This window comes from Sorex fumeus, unplaced genomic scaffold (genome assembly GCF_029834395.1).
Source record: "Sorex fumeus unplaced genomic scaffold, SorFum_2.1 ptg000098l, whole genome shotgun sequence".
NCBI classification, from domain to species: domain Eukaryota; kingdom Metazoa; phylum Chordata; class Mammalia; order Eulipotyphla; family Soricidae; genus Sorex; species Sorex fumeus.
In genome coordinates, this window is record NW_026606155.1 from 2,080,338 (window position 1) to 2,101,576 (window position 21,239).

The 21,239-nt window shown below is 42.4% G+C and overlaps 1 protein-coding gene across 13 annotated transcripts in view; it reads right to left on the bottom strand.

The window, feature by feature from the left end:
* The window catches only part of UNC79 (unc-79 homolog, NALCN channel complex subunit), a 305,414-nt gene that overhangs the window by 91,014 nt on the left and 193,161 nt on the right, over positions 1-21,239 (bottom strand). For 8 of the 13 annotated variants that reach the window (XM_056133510.1, XM_056133507.1, XM_056133502.1 and 5 more), the window contains 5 exons: positions 18,761-19,047; positions 17,044-17,226; positions 16,023-16,185; positions 13,287-13,436; positions 11,476-12,690 (listed from right to left, as the gene is read on the bottom strand). In XM_056133510.1, coding sequence (XP_055989485.1) covers positions 11,476-12,690; positions 13,287-13,436; positions 16,023-16,185; positions 17,044-17,226; positions 18,761-19,047 — 1,998 coding nt within the window. The remainder of the gene's footprint in view (positions 1-11,475; positions 12,691-13,286; positions 13,437-16,022; positions 16,186-17,043; positions 17,227-18,760; positions 19,048-21,239) is intronic. The other 5 variants (XM_056133511.1, XM_056133506.1, XM_056133513.1 and 2 more) reach the window with 3 other exon arrangements.

Genomic DNA, 21,239 nt, shown 5'->3' on the forward strand with positions numbered 1-21,239 from the left:
TACTCATTTGATCATTAAATCCTGCTGGGTCCTGTGAATAAGTTTCCTGGAATTACACACACTCTGGTTCCCAAGTTCCATGGAGAGTTGCTTATACTTGCCAAGCTGCGTGTTGGGCTGCTTTTCCAGCATGTTATAAGCCGAATGTCCCCGCCTGCCCACATGACATAACCTTGCACTGGTCTTGAATGTTGGCCTGGAATGCCCTTTCACCTAACACCCAGAGTGCTCATAGTTCATTCCCCCTCCCTTATTATCCCACCAATCCAAGTTGCTGGGCAGCTTCTAATTCATCACTTGCTTCTCAGTTTGTACAGAAAGTTCCCCCTCCACTCTGTTTTCTAGGAATCCCTTCTCAAAGAAAAAGAATCTGAAAAATAGTCCAGTGAGCTTCACAGGTGATTCCACAGCACCCTGCCCTGCGCCATTCCTTAAGGAAACAGGTCTTCAAGCTCTGGAAACCATGAGTAATCTAAAAGCAGAGAGACTATACTTTACTATAGATTTATGACTCAAATAGTACTACTAACTCAGGTCCCCTATTTTATTCACTGAGCCAGATACATTCATTGGCTGCTCCTCTAGACAAATGTACCTATAGTGAAATATTTTCTATGTGTAACGTGTAATAATACTGCTTTATTAACAATGGACACAAGCTATGCCACGTTATTCTAGGTTGAGAGTATCTAATCGACTAAAAGGAATACTCAGTCATAGTACTCCCTTAAAATAATTTTGGGGGGTGCCAGAATTCAGACTCAAGACCTCCTTACAGGACAGGTACACCCTCTACTTCTCAACGACATCCCCAGCCCACTGCCCCCTGAATTTCTTTACAAACCCCCTTGCAACCATAAGCAGCACTGTATTAAAAAATAGTGAGTGGTCTAGAGTGAGCCCTCTGGGCTTCTAGGATTGTGCTGTATTTCAGGGTAAAGCCCTACGTGGATTCAGGGCCCCATCTCGACGTTTTCATAGGATTAGCTGCTTCTCTGCCACAGCACACAATCACATACACTCAATGTTAGTATGCCAGTGCTACTGTTAGGAGTGATCCCTAAACCTGCTAAACTTCCAAAAATAAAAGTAAAATAGATCCTACAGGAGAAGACCTGGAAGAAAAGATATTAATAATCTTGGGATATGGAATTGGAGCAAAAGAACAGCAGGGAGGGTGCTTATTTTGCATGTAGCTAACTCAAATTCAGTCCCTGACATCCTATAGGGTTCCTCAAATGCCATCAGGATTTATTCCTGAGCACAGAACCAGGAGTCGGCACCCTAGTGTGGTCCGAAACACCAAACATTAAATTAAATTAAAAACAAATTTTGGGGTTTCAGAGATAGCTCAAGAGATAAGAACGTGCCTAGCTCAGTCAAAACCCTGAGTCCCATCCCTGGTGCTTCACACTCATCTGGCCCCCACTCATCTCACTGGTGAGTACAGCCCAGTGGTACCAAGAATACCACACTTCTGGGTGGGCATCACCAGGAGAGTCCCCAACCAGTCCCAGGCACTGGAAGTGGCATCTCTACATTAAAAAAGGTTCCAAGTGACCCTTTAGGCAACAGAAACGATAACTAGGAGGACTGATCCATAGTAGGATGGTTGGCACAAGTGTTTGGGGGGGGGGGGCGGGGGGGGGAGGGAAGGGGTGTTGGGAGAGAGAAGGTCAGTTAGAACAGAGAAAGGACCATTGTAACAACAACAGTTGGAAATGATCACTCTGGACATGAACTGGGTGTGAGAAGAAGTAGTAAAGTAAAGTAAAGAAAAGTAAAGGCCCTCCCGTTGATCATCGATTTGCTTGAGCGGGCCCAGTAACATCTCCATTGGAGACTTTGTTGTTACTGTGTCTGGCATATCGAATACTTCACGGGGAGCTTGCCAGGCTCTGCCGCGCGGGCGAGATACTCTCGGCAGCTTGCCGGGCTCTCCGAGAGGGGTGGAGGAATCGAACTCGGGTCGGCCATGTTGGCTGCGTGCAAGGCAAACGCCCTACCCGCTGTGCTATCGCTCCAGCCCAAGAGAAGAAGTAGAACGCTCTTCAAAAGTAGAAAAGAGTCTGCCATAGAAGCAAGTTAGAGAGGGTGGGCCGGAGGGAAACGGAGACATTGGTGGTGGGAAATGTACACAACTGGTGAACAGATGGGTGTTGGAACACTGTATGACTGAAACTCAATCATAAACAACTTTGTAACTGTGTATCATTTCGTGATATTTCAATTCATTTCTTAAATTTTAAAAGGTTTCAGTATTATTTTTTAATAGTTTTAAGCACTGATTTTGGAAGACCATTTTTATTTTCAGAGAACACTCTGAAAGGATACAGCTACCAGAATAATAATTTATTTAAAACCAAAAGAGTATAGCTACTTAGTACATGTTCCCAACCTCTCAATGAAGCATAAAATGATCATTCCAAATTACCATAGTTTTTTCTATATTAAAAGTGAGGTAGGTTATTTTTTTCATAGGTGTTCTCTACCCCAAAATGCTTAATTTAATGCAAAATTCTCTATCCCTTATCCTCATCTACCTCTATTTTAATTATGTTGCTACCAAGGCATATTAGTTCCATAAAATAGAATGAGAAAGTATGAATCTAATTTACAAAAATTCTTTCAACTCAAAGTGGATCAAAGATCTGGAGATGAGACCTGAAAATACAGACAGAATACTCCAAGACCTAGACCTCAAAGGAATCTTCAACCAGACGATGCCAGAGATAAAGGCTACAGAATCAACACTAAACAAACAAAGCCACATCCAACTAAAAAGGTTCTGTATGACCAAAGAACATGGGTTAAAGCTAAAAGCAGAATGGGAGAAAATATCAATACATATAAAGGGTTTATATCCAAAAAATCTTAAAACCCCATCCAAAAATGGAGAGAGGAAATGAACAGACTCTTTTCTCAGGAAGATCAATGGATGGCCAAGAGTAACATGAAAATATGCTCTTTATCATTTATTATTAGGGAGATCCAAATCAAGATGACACCAGTGAGAATGGCATGTATCAAAAATACTGGGAATACTCTATGTTGGCAGGAATGAGGTGAAAAAGGAATTCCATGTCCTGCTGGTGGGAATGCTGTCTGGTTCAACCCTATGGAAAACAGTATGGAGCGTTTTTAGTAAAGTCATAATTGAGCTGCTATATGACTCAGAAATTCCACTTTGGGGTCTTTATCTCTAGGATACTCATTGAAAACAGGGTGTGCACAACATTATTCGTTGCAGCACTCAGCATAATAAGCTAAGATCTGGCATCAACCTAAATGTCCAATGAAATCTATGTGGATCATGAACATGTAATATATATATATGTGTGTATATAATATATAATATTTATTACAGGTGTAATATATATACACACAATGGAATACTATACAGCTGTAAGGAATAATGAAGTCAAGCAACATGGATGGAATGGGAAGATATCATGCTTAAGTAAATAAATCAGAAAAAGAAATATAAATACAGCATGATATGACTTATATCTGGTATTTAGAATAACTGGATGAGGTAATGCAAAACTTGAAGGGGACATGCTTAGATCACCCGTGGACCCAGAGTGTACAATGGAGGAGGAAAGAAATAGACTGGAGGGGAGAGGGAGTAGAGACATATGAGAAGCACCGAGGGCCAAGGGGCAAGGGGACTCAGGTACAACAGTGATATAAAGAAACCAGAGCTAAATATCCAAACCACAGAGTCAACACACTGAAATAATGAGACCCAAAATTTAACAACCAAACTAAAAAGGTGTCTGTCAAGCTAGCAGTCTGGGGGCTTGCGGGTATGGGAGGGAACCTGAGAACATGGTGGAGGGAAGTTGACAGTGGTAGTGGGATTAGTGTTGGAACACTAGTCTAGAAGTCAACTGTGAATAACCTTGCAAATCATGGCGCTTTAATAAAAGTTTTTAAAAGTTAAAAAGTACTGAGACTTTTCAAAATGTCGGCACCCTTATTAAAATCCTGGATGTTGCTTTAATTTTAATGAAATGTCATTACTATAAGATTCTTATAATAATCGCTAGTGTACTAAGATTCTTTAACACATTGATGCTAGCATGGAAATTTGTGTTAATTAAACCACATTCAAGTGTGAGCCCCATGGGGTGTGTGCCAGCATCATTGTGTTAAGCCGGGCATTTTTTTTCTCAGTCCTAAGATATTTTATGAAGACTTTTAATTGTATCCAATTGAAGGCAACAAATATTTGAGAGAGTATACTGTCACTGTCACTGTCCTCCCATTGTTCATCGATTTGCTCGAGCGGGCCCAATAACGTCTCCATTGGAGACTTTGTTGTTACTATGTTTGGCATATGGAATACATCACGGGTAGCTTGCCAGGCTCTGCCGTCAGGGCGAGATACTCTCGGTAGCTTGCCGGGCTCTCCGAGAGGGGCGGAGGAATCGAACTCGGGTCGGCCATGTTGGCTGGTGCAAGGCAAACGCCCAACTGCTGTGCTATCGCTCCAGCCCAAGAGAGAGAGTATACACTTTACTCAAAACATTTCTAGTCAATTTGTATTAATGTTGTACAGAAAATGCCATACTATTCTTTAATCAAATATTTGCCAAGATTCTTTTAAGGCACTTGATATCAGTCAACAAAAGACAACCCTACAACTTTCAAGTTAAAGGTAGAGACAAATAACTATTATGCATAAAATAAATTAATATTCATTATAACAGCTGGAGCAATAGCACAGCAGTAGGGCGTTTGCCTTACAAGCGGCCAACCTGGCTGACCAGAGTTCGATTCCTCCACCCCTCTCGGAGAGCCCAGCAAGCTACCAAGGGTATCTCGCCCGCAGGGCAGAGCCTGGCAAGCTACCCGTGATGTATTCCATATGCCAAACACAGTAACAACAAGTATCATGATGGAGACATTACTGGGCCCGCTCGAGCAAATCGATGAATAACGGGAGGACCGTGACCGTGATAACAGCAGTTGGTTTTTTTTTTTTAAAGAAAAACAGAGAAAAGACGGAGCCTAAGAGGTCAGTGTAGGTGTTAAGGGTCAAGGGTAACCCGGGACTCTATGGAACCTGTGTGTATTCAAAGAATTAAAAGCATATAGTGGAGGGGCTGGAGTGATAGTACAGTGGGTAGGGAATTTGCCTTGCATGTCGTCAACCCGTGTTCTATTCCCAGCATCCCATGAGGTCCCCTGAGCCCTCAATTCCTAAATGTAGAGCCAGGAGTAAGTCCTGAGCATTGCTGGATGAGGCCTTAAAAACAAAAACAAAAACAAACAAAAGTACATGACTGAGCCAGGGAGATAGTTCTGGAGGACAATTCCAGGGGCTTTTGGGGGGCAAGCTGAAGAGATCCCAAAGTGGGACCATGCAGAAAATGTTTGAGAAATGGCAAGAGGTCACTGACTGGGTAGAAGAAACATGGAAAGTACAAGACAACTTGATACCAGAACATTTCTGGGAAGCGTTTCTTCTCAGAATTGAAGGCAGCTGAGGCTTTCCTAGGAAGGATTCGAGGGTCCAGTGTTGGGGTGTCAGCAGTGGTCGGCTGTTAGAAACAGTACCTTCTGTTTCTAAGAATACTGACTGCTGTCTGGAGAAAAAGGGTCCAGACAGGAGTCCTCTGTCTCAGCACGGGCAAGAGCTGTAGAGGCTGAGACCGAGTAGAGTGAGAAGGTCCAGATCTTAGACATATTTTGATGGTAGGCTAAGTGGCCTGACAAAATAAGTGATACCCACAGGAGGACGGGTCAATGGTTGGAAATTACCGCAAATGTGTGTGGAGCGGAGGGTGGATAAGATAGAAGAGTGTCCAGTATGACAACAATAGTTGAAAATGATCACTTTGGACAAGAACTGATATATGATAACCTTTCAGCATCTGTCTTGCAAGCCACAATGTCCAAAATGATAGAGAAGAGACAGAGAGAGGAAAGGTGCCTGCCCTATATAGAGGTGGGATGGAGGGTGGATTTGGGGTGGGGGTGGGAATTTCGGAGGGAAGCTGCGGACATTGGTGCTAGGAAATTACACTGGTGGAGGGATGGGTGTTGGAACATTGTATGACTGAAACCCAATCAAAAACAGCTTTGAAATGCTCTATCACACAGTAATTCAATTAAAAAATAATAAAATAAATAAGTGATGCCCCGTTAAACTACAATGGTTTAAGTGCGAGTCTATCCCACAGAACACCCTAGCTCTTCACTGCTCCCTAAATGTCTGAGCTTTCCCCTGTGGCTTAGGAGTTCTTCCCACTAAAGAGGCAGAGTATGGGGGCCAGATAGACAGTACAGCAGGCAGGGTGCTTGCCTTGCACGCAGCCAACCTGGGTTCAATACCCAGAATGCCATCTGGTCCCCTGGGCCTGGCCAGGAGTAAGCCCTGAGCACTCTCAGGGGAGGCCCCAAATCAGAACCAAGTAAAACCAAAGATGAGGCAGACTATGTTCTCGAACTTAGCCATGTGATTTGTTTTGCTTTATGGAAACACATGAGGTCTGTAGTCCTAAAGATAACAGAGGCTTGAAAAGTGCTTTTGTCATTGAGCGTGTTTTCTCATGCCTCTTTCATCACCCTGAGAAGAGTCCCAGGCTCCATGGACTCAGGAGGAGTTTGGCCACCTCAGCCAGCCCAGCCCATTATAGATTAGCCAACCCCAACCCTCAGAGACCAACAGACCCTTGGATCTGGACAAATTGCTCACTGCCATCTGCTGCTGAGATTGTATGTATATTTGTTAAAAGGCAGTAGGTAATAGTTCTCTCAGCATGTGGCTAATATGTGACACTATAAGATTCAATGAGATCAACAAGAGAGTTAAGAGTACATGGAACTGTGAAAAGGTCCAAGGACAGAGATCCTTGGGCATACCCTCATTAAAGAGATATGATTAAAGAAGGAGGAACCATATACAAATAGACAAGTTACAACAAACTAAGGACAAACAAAGGGAGAATGGTATTGAGGTAATCAACTTTCTCACTAGATAAAGTTATAGCAGAAGAGAAAATATAACAATTGACCATGGGAGTTAGGAGTTGTTAGTGATCGTGGCAAGAGAAATGCTGGTGAACTAGGGATGATGAAAGCTTCAGGGCAGCAACGAATTATTGTTTTATTTACTTGGTTTGGGGGCCACACCCAGTCATACTCAGGGGTTACTCCTGGCTCTGCACTCAGAGATCACTCCTGGCAGTGCCCGAGGGACCATATGAGATGCCAGGGATCTTAGCCAAGCCACCCACACATAAGGCAAAAACCCTACCTGCTGTACTATCTCTCCTGTCCCTAATGAATTATTTTTGGAAAGATCATAATGGGAGAACATTGGAGATAGCAATGGCATAGTTAAGTCCTTAAAACATTTTAATAAAAGGGATGAAGAGAGATGGGATGATTGGTATAACTGGGATCAAGAACTTTTTTTTTAGACAAAAAAATAAGTTAGGTATATCTGAAAGCCAAGAATTCTTCTAGGAAACAAAAACTGAGGAGAAACGGTAGAATTTTCTAGGCCTATCCTTAACTCAGTAAGAGAAATGCTGTCCACGTGTAGCGATGTTACCTAAGACACAGACACAGACCTTCATCTGTGAACCCAGACAGAAGGACCAGGGGTGGGTAGAAGATGATGTGATAGGAGACTATGAAGGCTTTCTGATTATTCAAACAGGAAAAGCCCATCAAAGTTTAAAGAGACATAGCTAAGAAATAGTCACTTCAAAGAATGCAAGGAGGAATGAACCAGGGACATAGGGTATAATTACAGAGCAAGTTTGAGACTCATGGGCATGAATTTAAAATTAAACTAATCCACACTGTTAACTTTTTTATCTAGTCGCATTCATCTGCTAGGAGCGTGTGCTTGTAGAAGGGAAAGTGATGTTGAAAAGGTTGTATTTAACCACACAAATCTGAGAAAGCAAAGGATAGGCAGAATGTAGGCAGAATATATTAATGGATTATTATTATATTTATGGATTATACATTAGCTGTATTTAGCCTGAATAAGGACAGCAGACACGGTGTAGGGAAATAGGATCAATACAATGTTTTCCAGAGAGACAGACAGACAGACCGAGACAGAGAGAGAGAGAGAGAAAGTGAGAATCAGAGAAAGAGAAACATAAAATGGACATCGAGGAAAGGTAACAGTTACTGGCAATAACAAGGTCTTTAATAAGAATGTGGAAATGAGCTGCTGAGCCAGGGTGGGGGATTTTAAAAGTCACTGGAAAAGATCAGTTCAACGACCAGAGAAGCCAAAACGTCAACATAGCCATCATTAGCACTGTAGCCCGGTAGCACTGTCCTCCCGTTGTTCATCGATTTGCTCGAGCGGGCCCAGTAACGTCTCCATTGTGAGACTTGTTGTTACTGTTTTTGGCATATTGAATACATCATGGGTAGCTTGCCAGGCTTTGCCCTGCAGGCGAGATACTCTCAGTAGCTTGCCGGGCTCTCTGAGAGGGGCGAAGGAATCGAACTCGGGTTGGCCATGTGGCATGCGTGAAAGGCAAATGCCCTACCCACTGTGCTATTGCTCCATCTATACTAATATTAAAATCAGCAAGAATTAAGACTGGAATCATTTAAGGAAGAGTCAGTGGTTAAAACTGTTAACAAAGGAGAAAGTCAAAGATTAGTGTGAGGAGGGTCCCTGCTGGATGCAGCACACAATTCATGATAAGGAAGGCGTGGTAAGAAGTAAGTACAAAAGAAAAAAAGTGAGTAGAGATGGCCTAGGAGGAGGGTGCCAACTCCCCCTAGCCCAGGGTAGCTAGAACCCGCTTCCATTAGACTCGGGTCATGGAAACAGAGAGAGCATATATAAGGGATTTTGTTCGCACAATTTCAGCTGGAGGAAGCATTTGAGGAGCTGGGAAAAAAGCAAGAGGAAGGTTCAGAACAGAGGATGGGGCCTGAGAGTGAGGGAGATGATGGGTCCAGGTCCCTCTTGTGGGGACTAATGTTAGCAAAGACGAAGAAGTCGGTGTGTTCCATCCAAGTGGACTCAGGCGGTTGGAAACGGCCATGGGTGTGGAAGGACGAGGTGGGCTAAATATCTGGGCTTCTTTAGATGCCAGCTGAGAGAGGGAGGAATTACTGGGAAGCCTGAGCTAGTCTGATTATACCAGCATCCCAGGAGATCTGTATGTCTCCAGGACAGGGCGGAGATGTTAAACAGGAACTTGTTATCGTGGTGGAATGGATACCTATTATAAAATTCCAAAGACAAGCATATTCTAAAGACCTATTACAATTGTCAAATATTCTGCTCTTGCTCAGGTAACAAAAATGCATTAATAGAAGATCAGTTTCTTCCACGTAAGTCTGGAGAATAGTCTGACATAGATTTGAATAAAGAAGACAATATTCACACATAAAAACTTACAGCCTACAACTTTCTTTTCACTCATTCCCACTCCACAGATGTTCTATGACTTATTCTGTGCCAAGTCTATAGACACCCACAGTTTTCAGATCACTGCTTCTGTCTATCTCTACACAGAGTTTTCCCTGGCTCCAAGGAATTAAAAGGTATCTCAGTTTCCCTAAAAATCTTCTTCAATGTATTATTGTCAGACTCTGGCCAGAGCATGTGCCTTTTCAAATACATTCCTGTTGACTGAGCAGATTTCTATGAAGCAACTTCAAGGTACAGGCCTCTGTCCTGGGAGGCAATGAGTTGTTAGAAATCTCAGGAAGTGTCCTTGGGCAGAGTGAAAAGCTGAGTCCATTCTCTGAAGAACTGCATCATGGAGAGAAATCAGAGGAGCAAGACTAAACTCAGTCCTGGCCCCAACTCGCGGCTGTGTGACCTAGAGCAAGACTTTCACTTCTGGATCAATATGGAAAGTATCATGTTAAGTGAAATGAGTCAGAAAGAGAGGGACAGACATAGAAAGAATGTACTCACCTGTGGAATATAAAGTAACAGAATGAGAGACTAGATTAGTAGAGACAAGTCTGATCATACCAGCATCCCAGGAGATATGTATGTAGAAACAAGTACCAGGAGGTTTGCTCCACGGCTTGGAAGTGGCCTCACATACTGGGAGATAAGGCAGCTCAGATAGAGAAGGGAACACCAAGTAAAGGGTGTTCGGAGGAACCGCTCGGGATGGGAGATGCAAGCCAAGAGTAGACTATAGACTGAACACAATAGCCACTCAATAACTCTATTGCAAACCACAACACCCAAAAGGAGAGAGAGAACAAAAGGGAATGCCCTTCCACAGAGGTGGGGTGGGGCATGGGGGGATGGGGAAGGGGTGGTGGGAGGGATACTGGGATCATTGGTGGTGGAGAATGGGCACTGGTGGAGGGATGGGTACTCAATCATTGTATGACTGAAATGCAAGCACAAAAGTTTGTAAGTCTGTAACTGTACCTCACGGTGATTCACAAATAAAAAAAATCTAAAAAAAAAAAGACACTGTCACTTCCTCCTAGTGTCAGGTCAGCTATGGAACTCAAGGGTCATCAAGAGTTAGACTAAAGGTCTCTAAGAACCTGACCAGTTCTCCATGGTCAGTTCTCTGGTTTCTAGCCATCTCCAGCAGTAATATCACCTGTGTACTCTACTCTTGTTTTTCTGAAGAGCTGCATAGTGCTTGGGTGTGAACTTAGAAATACCAGTTCCCATTCCTGTGATAAGAGTAAGACACTGTAGGAGACTGTTTTAGGAAAAGATGGACAATGAGTTTGACATATTTTCCTGCTACCTTCCTGAGAAACAGTGTCTCCAAAGACATCATAGAAATGACACTGAGAAATGAGGTGAGAAACCCATGGGTATACAACAAGGAGGCTCCATCCATTCAGATCTACATTAGCTGGGTTTTGGTCTTTGGTTCTTGAGGGGACAAAATATTCTCCAGGTTGTGGATATATAATCAGATGTGGACACTACATGGGGAAACAGTCCATTCTGAATCATTCTAAGCACTCTTTATTTTCGCTTTTTCTGCTTATTCCTTCTTTGAACTATATCACAGTGCTCATAGCATAGCAGAGGGAACAAGACAACAAAAGAGCAATTCAGTGATGTCTTTTGCTGTTGAAGTGAAAATATTTAGAATCGGAGAGCTGACCCTGGCTCAGTCTTGAGCACCACATATGGTCTCCTGGAGCACCAGGAGTGACCCAGGAGTCAGCCCTGAGCCAGGTGTGACCTCCGCAATAACAACAACAGTAACAACACTTGAGATACCTAGATACGAATGAACCATTGCCTCAAATGGCTGAAGACGGTCAAGAATTAATTCTTGAGTTAAGAAACAACAAATACAGAAACATTTATGGAGCCGATGGAACCACATCTGAATTCCACACACTGGTAAGCAGGAAGGATTCAGCGGGGCTCTGGGGCAGATGAGAATGTCATCCCATGACATTTTAAGATCGAGTTTGGTGCAGCAGACCCTAACAAGAAGGTAAGGCTGGGAGAACGAAGAGACATGAGCTTACCTGGATCTTTCTGCTCTCCCAATTTGTCTAGAATGTTGAAGGAAATGTCGAGATACTCCCTCTGAATTGCACTGACGGCAATCTTTCTCTGTTTTCTCTGCCTGGGAACAATCTGAATCTTAAACTCAGATTCCTCGGCCCCCTCCTCCTGCACCTTCCTTTCGGAATTCTGCTCCGTATCCGATTCACCGCCAGGCTCGGGCCTCTCACCGGCCAGGGGATTCTCAGCATCTTCAGGGACCTGGAGGAGGACAGTTTTGGGCCCTGAACTTGGCGTCTGCCCCGCTGGCTTCTCTTCCTCCGCATGCGGCTCGGGATTCTCATCCACCGACATCTCTGGGAGTGCAGGGGACTTCTGCAGGAGGTCCCGTTTCTGTTTGAGCGTGAGAGGGCTCCCACCAGACAGCCCTGCCAATTCCTCTGGCTGTGCGGAGTCTTCAGAGTCTGTGGGATCTTCCAGAGCTAGGAGGGTGGAGTCGGTGTCACCTGCGGACAGAGTGTTTCCTGAGTCCTTGGAAGAGAAGTCTTTGGAACAGTCTTCCACACTGACCTGGACGAGCGGGGTGGTGCTGAGGCTGAGGACGGATGGGTTGCTAGGGAGAGAGGATGAGGAGGCAGCGTGCTCAGGGGTACCGTTATTCTTGTTTTCCATCGCCTCCTCTTCATCACTCTCCACTATTCTGAGAGGTGGGAGAGGCTCAAACACCAGGGAGTCGCTGTCAGAGGTTGAAAGCACAGAGCGTTTTTCAGGCCCAGAGTTGGATTCCGAGGACAGATCTATGAGATCTAAGTCCTCTCTGGCAGCAGCCTTCCCCGGTGAGCCCGCCTTCGCCTCCACCGGCTCCATGCAGTTCAGCCTGACTTCGGGGATGACCGGCCTTCGAGGCTCCTGCAAGCCTTCCAACATGGGGTTCTCGGGGATCTCCGTGTTGTCAAGCCTGGTGGCAGAATTCTGTCGTGGCCGTCCGTGTTCGTGCTGTCTGTGGGTGGCATAAGCAGCCGGGGCGGGAGCCTTATCTATGTCACAGCGGTCTATGCAGGACTTCCTACGGTGCTCGTCTAACGTAAACAAGAGCGAGTCTGCATTCCCTATATCAAGAGATTTTTGTTTAAAAGAGCGCAGCTTTTTTTTCTGAATGCTTTCTTCTCTCACACAGTGTAGAAGGCTGTCTTGTAATGCACCCGTTTCTCTACAGTCAGCCAGTTCTATTTCACCTGATTAAAACAGAAAAAGCTAGTACTATTTTACTTGGAGATTTCACCATTTTCCTCCTCCCCCCTCATACTTGGGCAAACAATCGTCCTAAGTCAAAATCACAATCCCAATTCCAACCAGAAAGCGAGGGAAAACTGCCTTTCTGGTGCAGTGGTGGAAGGTTCATTCTAATTCCAAAAAACCAGAAGACTTCTGGAATGGAAGATAACCAAGAATGGTCATTTCAGAGCTTATTTCCCCAATCAGGCTTCAGGGTTATTCCTCAGCCCTATTCATTGGTGCCCAGGAGAGGGGGGGGTCACTTTTGGCTGAGGCCAATCTAGGAAACTAGATTCAAATCGTGTGGAAGAGAAGCAAACATTTTGCAACAAATCAAATAAGCAATGGCCCTCTAAGACAATTATGACATTAATGATGTATCTGTTAATCCACGTATATATATAAATATGTCTATATATATACTGCTGGTGCATACAGAGATATCAAATCAACGGTATTAAAATGTGTAGTAACGCAATCAAATTAAGATTTCACCCCAAACAAACAGTAGAGTACAACATTTCTGCATAAATGACTAAGAGGAAAAAATTCATACTTCTCTGCACATTCATCTCAACCGGCTGATATTTCACCATTTTGCTGCCGCCTATCCTTTTCAATCTTGCAAAAAAAGTTTGAGACTCTTTATTGCAGGGTCCAGTAGGTGTATCATGAATATCAGATTCATCAAAAACACTATCTTCTTCTAATTGGGGAGAGAAAGTCAAAATTACACTTAAGAGGTTATTCTCTCTTAGGCTGTGTCTACACAAGCACTTCAATGAAAGCATTCTGCATCAAGGTCTGGGGGTGCTTCTGGACCAGCCCAAGTCTACTCTTGGTGGGGGACCGCGTCCAGGCATGCGCTGATCCCTGTGTTGAGCAAACCAACCTGGTACAAGGTTGTCATGCTTTTCACGTGACAGTTGGCAGCATTTTCAAGCAAACATTCCCATAGGGCATCTCAGTATTTCAGGAGTGCCTTCCTGGAGAAATGTTCCCAAAGCTTTTGAAAATGGGCACACATGGTCAGGAACCTCTAATACTGCTTGAACGTACCTGCTTTGGGGGAATTTTCAGGTTAATTTGGCCAAAGGAAATTAAACAAAAGGAATGGCCTTTCCAAAACCATGCCTTCCTGGGATTTGAGAACTGGCATAGACACAGCCTAACAGTACATGCACCTTACACTTTGTGAATGCAAAATACTGTACTCTACATTTGGTAATGAAACACACAACACACAGAAAAAGCTTATAAAAGGCACTGGTTGTCTCAAAAGCTCCACAAATGATTATGGACTGAAAGAGTAAACAAAGGAAAAAGAAAACAGAAAACGTTTCCTATTCAATATTGACTTCTCTGAAGAGTCTTTCCCTTTGAAACTGTTATGAGTCCCAGAAAGAATCCTTGACTCCTGATCCCAGGCTCCATTAGACAAACTGGTCAGATAGAGGATCTATTGAGATTGCCATTTGGCCACATTTAAACCCCAAAACGCGATCATGGGGAAGAGGTGGTCCTGGAAACCCACAGAGTTTGCCTGACAAGTGTTGTTCTTTCATCCTTTAGAAAGGCCAAAGCAGCAAGATAAAAGGCGACTCAGGTGCATTTAACATCACAATCAATGCGATCAACCTGCTATTTGAGTTGAACATCACTGAATTCACAGTATTGGGCCTGTATTTCTATCCACCAATATAAAAAAAAAACAAGGCCAAGGTGTTATTAAAATTTCTTGAGTGACAAGGACCTACAGCATAGTGTTAAGTTTTAGGGACAGAGCCCATTCTTCGACACACAATTCTACTAGTAAATGAAATTGAAACAGTAGATATTAGGTAAAGAAATCATACTAATCTGTTCAACTCAATAAATAATAATAATAATAATAATAATAATAATAATAATAAAGCAGTGAATGAAATGGGTACAAAACTCCCTGTGAACTTTGGCAAAAATGATGAAACCTATCAAATTTCTGTGTCTGGGGAAAGGCAACACAATATTTGGGTGTTTCGGCGGTGTTGTTTTTATATTCCCCTTTGAAATTTTGGGTTTTTTGAGGATGCAGTTATGCAACTTTAATCATTTAAGGCTGAAGTAGTTCTCAGAATGCTAGAGACAGACTTCAAGATATGGTACCCCTCCCCACCACCCCATCCAGGAAAGTTGGTTCATCTGGAATTGACTCAAACAGTGAGGTCACATCTGAGGACATTCAGAGGTTTGATCTATTGAATATCCCAGAAATTAAGGCCTAAACTGATGAAGAGATTCTTCCAGAAGGAGCTAAATGGACCAGAACTTCAAGACGCAAGTTCTTAGCATTTTGTCCGTGGCTGACCTATCCTGGACAACATTTCAGCAGTGAAAGAGCAGGTGAACCTTGGCTCAGAGAGCCCCAGAGTGGCCCGACCAACACCACAAAGGCCCTCTCAGAGCTAGACTTTCTCTTAGGACTGGACCAGATGATGTTACCTTTCACAGGTGAGTCTGTGACTTGAGCTAAAGAAATAAACCTTGGTCCTTCAGCTCTCTGAAAACATCCGGGCTGGAACTGACTTTATCTAAAGTTTGCTTCTACAACTGCCTTTGAGGAAAAACTATCAATTAAAAAAATGTTACTGGGATCCATGGTGGTGGGAAATGGGAACTGGTGGAGGGATGGGTATTTGATCATTGTATAATTGAAACCCAAGCACAAAAATGTGTAAGTCTACAACTGTACCTCATGGTGTCTCACTAATAAATTTTTTTTAAATCCCCCCCAAAAAATGTTACTATTAAAAATAATTGAAATCTATGCAGGGAAAAAAATGTTTAATTCCAGTTACTTAAATTGATTTTTACTGAATAAAGAGACTGAAAAAACTCTTCCATAAATTTAGACTTTAGTCAAAACTGTGAACACCAGGTTCAGGGGTAAATCTGCAAGACTCTGTAGATCCCTACAAATTGTTTCCACTGGTGCCAGCCAGGCCCAGAGCCAACTCTCTCTCCTACACAGGGAAAAGCTTACCAAGACTAACCAAACAGCAGACATTTTCTTTTTTTATATATAAAACATTTATTGCTTTGCACTGGACTTTATGAGCACCACAATGATTCCTCTTGACTGTTGGCGTTAAGAATGAAAACCACAACATTCCACTGGAAAAACGAAAATTGCTTTTTTTGGCTCCAGAACCTTCTCTAGAGGTGCTCTTCTAGCTCCTAAGAAAATCACAGTGCAGAAAACGTATTGTGATCGCAAGCTATGTCTTGGCTAGCGTGGGGCTATGGTAAGTACCTTTTTCCTTCTCGCTGTATCTGCTGATGTTGCTGTTGTCGCTGTAGAGGGGGCCTGCCGTGGCGTGTGGCTTGCAGCTGTGATACTGTGCATTGAGGGTATTGACCGTGATATGAATCAGATGCAGCAGACCCTTGCTGATCTCACAGTCTCGGTAGGGATACTGCTCGATAAAACCCAAGGAGAACAAGAGAAACGGTTATTCTAAAGGCTGCGTTTAGTCAACGGATCTTGCTTTTTAATATTTTTTTTCTCGTTTCTCTTGGGGTTGAAAAGAGACCAAAAAAATTAAAAGGATACATTTTTAGCATAGCTTTATTTTTACAACAAATTTCCTTCCCTTCTTCTTGAACCAACATTGCATGACAGGTCTTCATTATATTAAATTTTTTTCTTGCCCCCCACTCCCCCCAAAAAAATGATCTGGAGAGATATTTGGCAAATGAACACCATTTAAAATATTCTCTTTGGGAAAAAAGGGGAATGCCCTGCTACAGAGGCAGGGTGGGATGGGGAGGATGGGGGGTGGGAGGGATACTGGGATCTGTGGTGATGGGAAATGGGCACTGGTGGAGGGATGGGTATTTGATCATTGTATAATTGAAACCCAAGCACAAAAATTTGTAAGGCTGCAACTGTACCTCATGATGGCTCACAACAAATAAATAAATTAATTAAATAAAATATTCTCTTTGGGATTTTTTTAGCATAATAGTTAATACCTAGATATAAAATATGATTCTACTGAGCATAAACAGAGGTTGTTGGTTAAGGTCTTATCACTCATCACTTTGTGTTTGAAATATTTTTAAAAGTGTACACTGGCATGGTCTTCTTTTCTGCTTTTATCCTTTTCTTTTCTGCTTTCATTCATTCCTCTGCTCAACACGAATTGCACATCGTGGTTCTTCTTCTGAAAGTCAAGTTATTAACCTGTGACATCCTCCACTTATTTCTCTTAAGTGAACGTCTCTCTAAGCGGATCATTACGCCCAAATGAGGAGAGACTGTAGCAACTCACCTTGTAAAGGATGACGAGCAGAGCTTTTAACCACATCTGTCGGATGTGAGGTTTTAGGGACCAGAGGGAACAACGAGGGGGCTGTTGGAAATAGTGCCGAAGCTGAGGACAAGAGCAGTATTTGAGCACCTGGACCACCAAGGGGAGAAGGTGTTTTCCCAAATTAATGTTATAGTCCATAACCTGAAAGAGGAAAAGTCATTAACTGAAGGAAATTTAGAGAGAACACCAACAAGCCAAAAGGGAAACAATGACCCATCGTATCAGGGGCAAAATATTTCAAAGGACCTCACGAAATACCAAAATAATCATCACTATGCATAAAAAATCCAATTGCATAATATTTTTAAAAAAATTTTCTGGTCATACCCAGTGATGCTCAGGGCTTTTTCTTGGGTCTGTATTCAGAGATCACTCCTAGGGGGTGAGGGGAGAGCTCGGGAGATCCTTTGGGATGCTGGGGATCAACCCAATTTGACTGGGCAAGACCTTACCTACTGTCCTATCTCTCCAGGACCTGAGAAGATTTTTTTTTTTACCCTGTATATTAACACTGTTTTGAACTACTTAACTAGCCATTTGTCTAATTATCTATTGAAAATAAAATTTTATCAAAATGTCCTATTTGGTATTTGAAAGAGTCTATTTTATTTTATATATATTTTACCCTCACTCCCACCCCCCTCAAAATCCTGTCACCCTTTTACTACATTGATTCTTACTCAACTTTACTCTCCAAATCCCCCTCACTAATAAAATAACCTGCACAAACCTTTGCACTCCACTAGTGTTCCCAGTGTTTGTTAAGTCATAGTTAATGACCTGCTTCTACTAATGAGAGGCACGAAAGGGGAACATAACTGAATGAGATTGGGGATATGGCCTTCAAGAAAGGGAACCGTTGGTATGGAATGTCACAAAGGTGGCCTGGGTGGTAGCTGATAACTCAGATGACCCAGGCCCTGCCTTCCAGACAGCAAAAGAAAGAATCATCTTAGCATCTTCTTCCCTATTTAATGATCCTCATTCTTGGACCATAATAAAGAGATGCTCACCCCACCCAAACCCCCAACACACACACACACACACACACACACACACACACACACACACACACACACGCACACACACGTTTTGCTAAAAAGGTATAAAAGGGAGAAAGTCACTGCCCTTTTCTGGAATCCTGGTTTAAGAGGCCCTTCCCATAATCTGGGATCATCCCTGCATTCTTTCCCCTTCCCTTAAATAAAGTCTTTTCCGAATTTTGAGTCTGGTTCCTGGCTTTCAGTCTCAACTACCTGACTATAAGAATCTGCACTCCTGAACCTGCTGTAACACTAAAAGCCCTGGGATAGAGAAGGGATCACTAAGTCGATGATGGTTGGAGGGATCGCTCAGGTTGGGAGATGTGTGCTGAAAGTAAACTAAGGACCAAACATGGTGGTCTCTCAGTATCTGTATTGCAAAGCATAATGCCCAAATGTAAAGAGAGAGTATGGGGGAAACTGTCTGCCATGGAGGCAGGGGAGGGATGGGGTGGGGTAGGAGGGATACTGGGGACATTGGTAATAGAGAATGTGCACTGATGGAGGGATGGGTGTTTGATCGTTGTATGACTGAAACTCAAACATGAAAGTTTTGTAACTGTAGCTCACGGTGATTCAAGGGGAAAAAAAATCCCAAGGGTGTGATTTCCAGAAGCTGTTCTTACACGTACCTGGGCTATTCCTGCAATAAATGCATTAAAGCAAGTTGACAGGCGCATTTTCTGAGGCGCAATCATGAAGCAGCCTTCCTGCTGGTCGTAGCCAAGGAGGACATACAAGTGCCGCTTGACCGTGTTAAAGGCCTTGGCGCTGCTGATGTCTGACTCGGCGCTGCTCTCGTCCTTGGCCATGAACTTCATGAGCACGGTGATCAGCTGGTGGACAGTCTGGTGGTCGATGCCCGCATCTTCTGGTAGCAGGTCCTTGATGGTGTTGTCGTTCTCAGGGGACTGTTGTCCTGTGAGTACAAGAAAGGCCATCAGAGGGCGGGGCTGCTCCCCATGAGAAAGTTGACATTAAAACCTGCCTTCGCTATTGTTAAAGCACCATTATTTAAGCTTCCACTAAATGCTTAAATGTTCCCATTTAAGACAAACTTAAACACACAAGAAATCAGTAATGGAGGTGTGGATGTTACTATCTAACTTCATCAATGACTAATTCCTCCAAGTCAGTTTGGAGACATATGGGAATAGACACAGAAATAGGAATCTCTAAAGCAAAGATCTCTGTGAACAACAGGAAATAACACCTAAAGAAACTTTGTATTCAGGATATTTTTTAATTAGCAAAGTTTTATTCTCATTAATAAAAGTTCTCCTTCCAACTTTATAAAATAAGCATTTAAGAATAACCACAGATACAATATTCTAAACTCTACTGAGCATAAAAGCACCCATTGAGTTCTTTTGTTTAAGTTTTTGTCTCAGTTCCATTATATGCAAAAATCAGTTAGTGCTAAAAGTAAGTTCTCTTTTCCAAGTGCTGAAATCTTACTCTTGAGATGGTATAATCAAAATGATAAAGAGCAAACTATAAGCCTTGCTATATGTAATGAGAAAAATACATGAGTGGGCACAGACAGAAAAAAGAAGCATGAACTCTTAAAAACAGAAAAATACCACATGAAGGCGAGCTGAAAGTTCACATGGAATGAAAAAATATCTCCGTCCTTGGCTTACCTTAACCTCTTACCCCAACAAATAACTCCACCCAAGGGGCTTCCTGACTCTGAGTTTCTCTTATTTTTCCAGCTAGACATTACACCCTCTCCCACCCCACCCCTGGCCTTGTTCTTTTTCTTTTTTTTAATCTCTTGTGATTGGGTATGGCTTAGGGCTTTTTAGGAAAGAAGAGTGAGATTTACTCTTCTATATTTGTATTTGGGAACTTATTTCAAAAATCTCTTTGCATTCTTATCTTTTTTTGATAAGCAACACCAGAATTTCTCAATTGAAAAGAAAGCTTTTGCCTAATAGATTAGATCACTGTATCACTGAATCACTATCATCCTGTTGTTCATCGATTTATTTGAGCAGGCACCAGTAATGTCTCCATTTGTCCCAGCCCTGAGATTTTAGCAGCCTCTCCTTACTCGTTTTTCCCAACGATTGGAGGCTCTTTCAGGATCAGGGGAATGAGACCTGTTATTGTTACTGTTTTTGGCATATCAAATATACCAAGGGGAGCTTGCTAGACTCTCCTGTGCAGGCAGGACACTCTCGGTAGCTTGCCAGGCTCTAATAGATTAGATCAGCTCGTGCAAATTCTCATCGGTGAGAAAAAAAGTTCTACTAAATGATGACCAGCTTTGGTTCTATACATACATCAAACCTTGGTCACATCCATTACTATTATGGTATCAGGAACACAATACAGAGCTGGGTGATAATGTATATCTATGAATGGACTCCTCTACTAATCTAGTAAAATCTGTGATTCAGGACATACCCAAGAGAAGTAAACTGGAGATTTGTTTCTCAAGATTAAAGAAATGAGCTGTCTCTACCCCATATATTTTCCTCTAGTGCAGTGGCTGAATGAATATAATGTCAAATTCAGAATTTACTAATTTAGAGCAACACAGAAGCCAACAATGCTTGATTGCTTTGCTTTCTCAGATAATCAAGAGACTATCGGTCTGCTCAAAAGTGATATATTGAGAAAGAAGAGTTGAAAATGAATAAAAGGGCATCAGAATTGAGCAGATCTCAGAGTCTTTCCCATAAGCAAACCCATCTACTGACTTTCAATCTGAGTCTAGGACAGTAATAGCATTTTCTGTCTTGTATGTATGTTGATGAAGAAATAAATATGTACCATGTACTTTAGATACATTTTTACCAAAAGTAATTCAAAATGTAAAAATAAATCTTACTTGTTATGGTATTTCAAATGCGGAAAGTAATCTATAAATTGTTATTTATTAGGTATACATCAACCACTGGAGAGGGGAAAAAAATCAATGTATGTAGAATATCCTAGTTCACCAAGAGGTCAGGATTATGGACTATTCCTATATATTATAATTAAACTAAATGTTTAAAAAGCAATACCTGTGAAAATCCCCATGAAACAAGATTTTTAAAGTTAGAGATCTTTCAGCATTAAATGTACTTAATCCAGACTTATTTTCCTCCAGAGTATTAA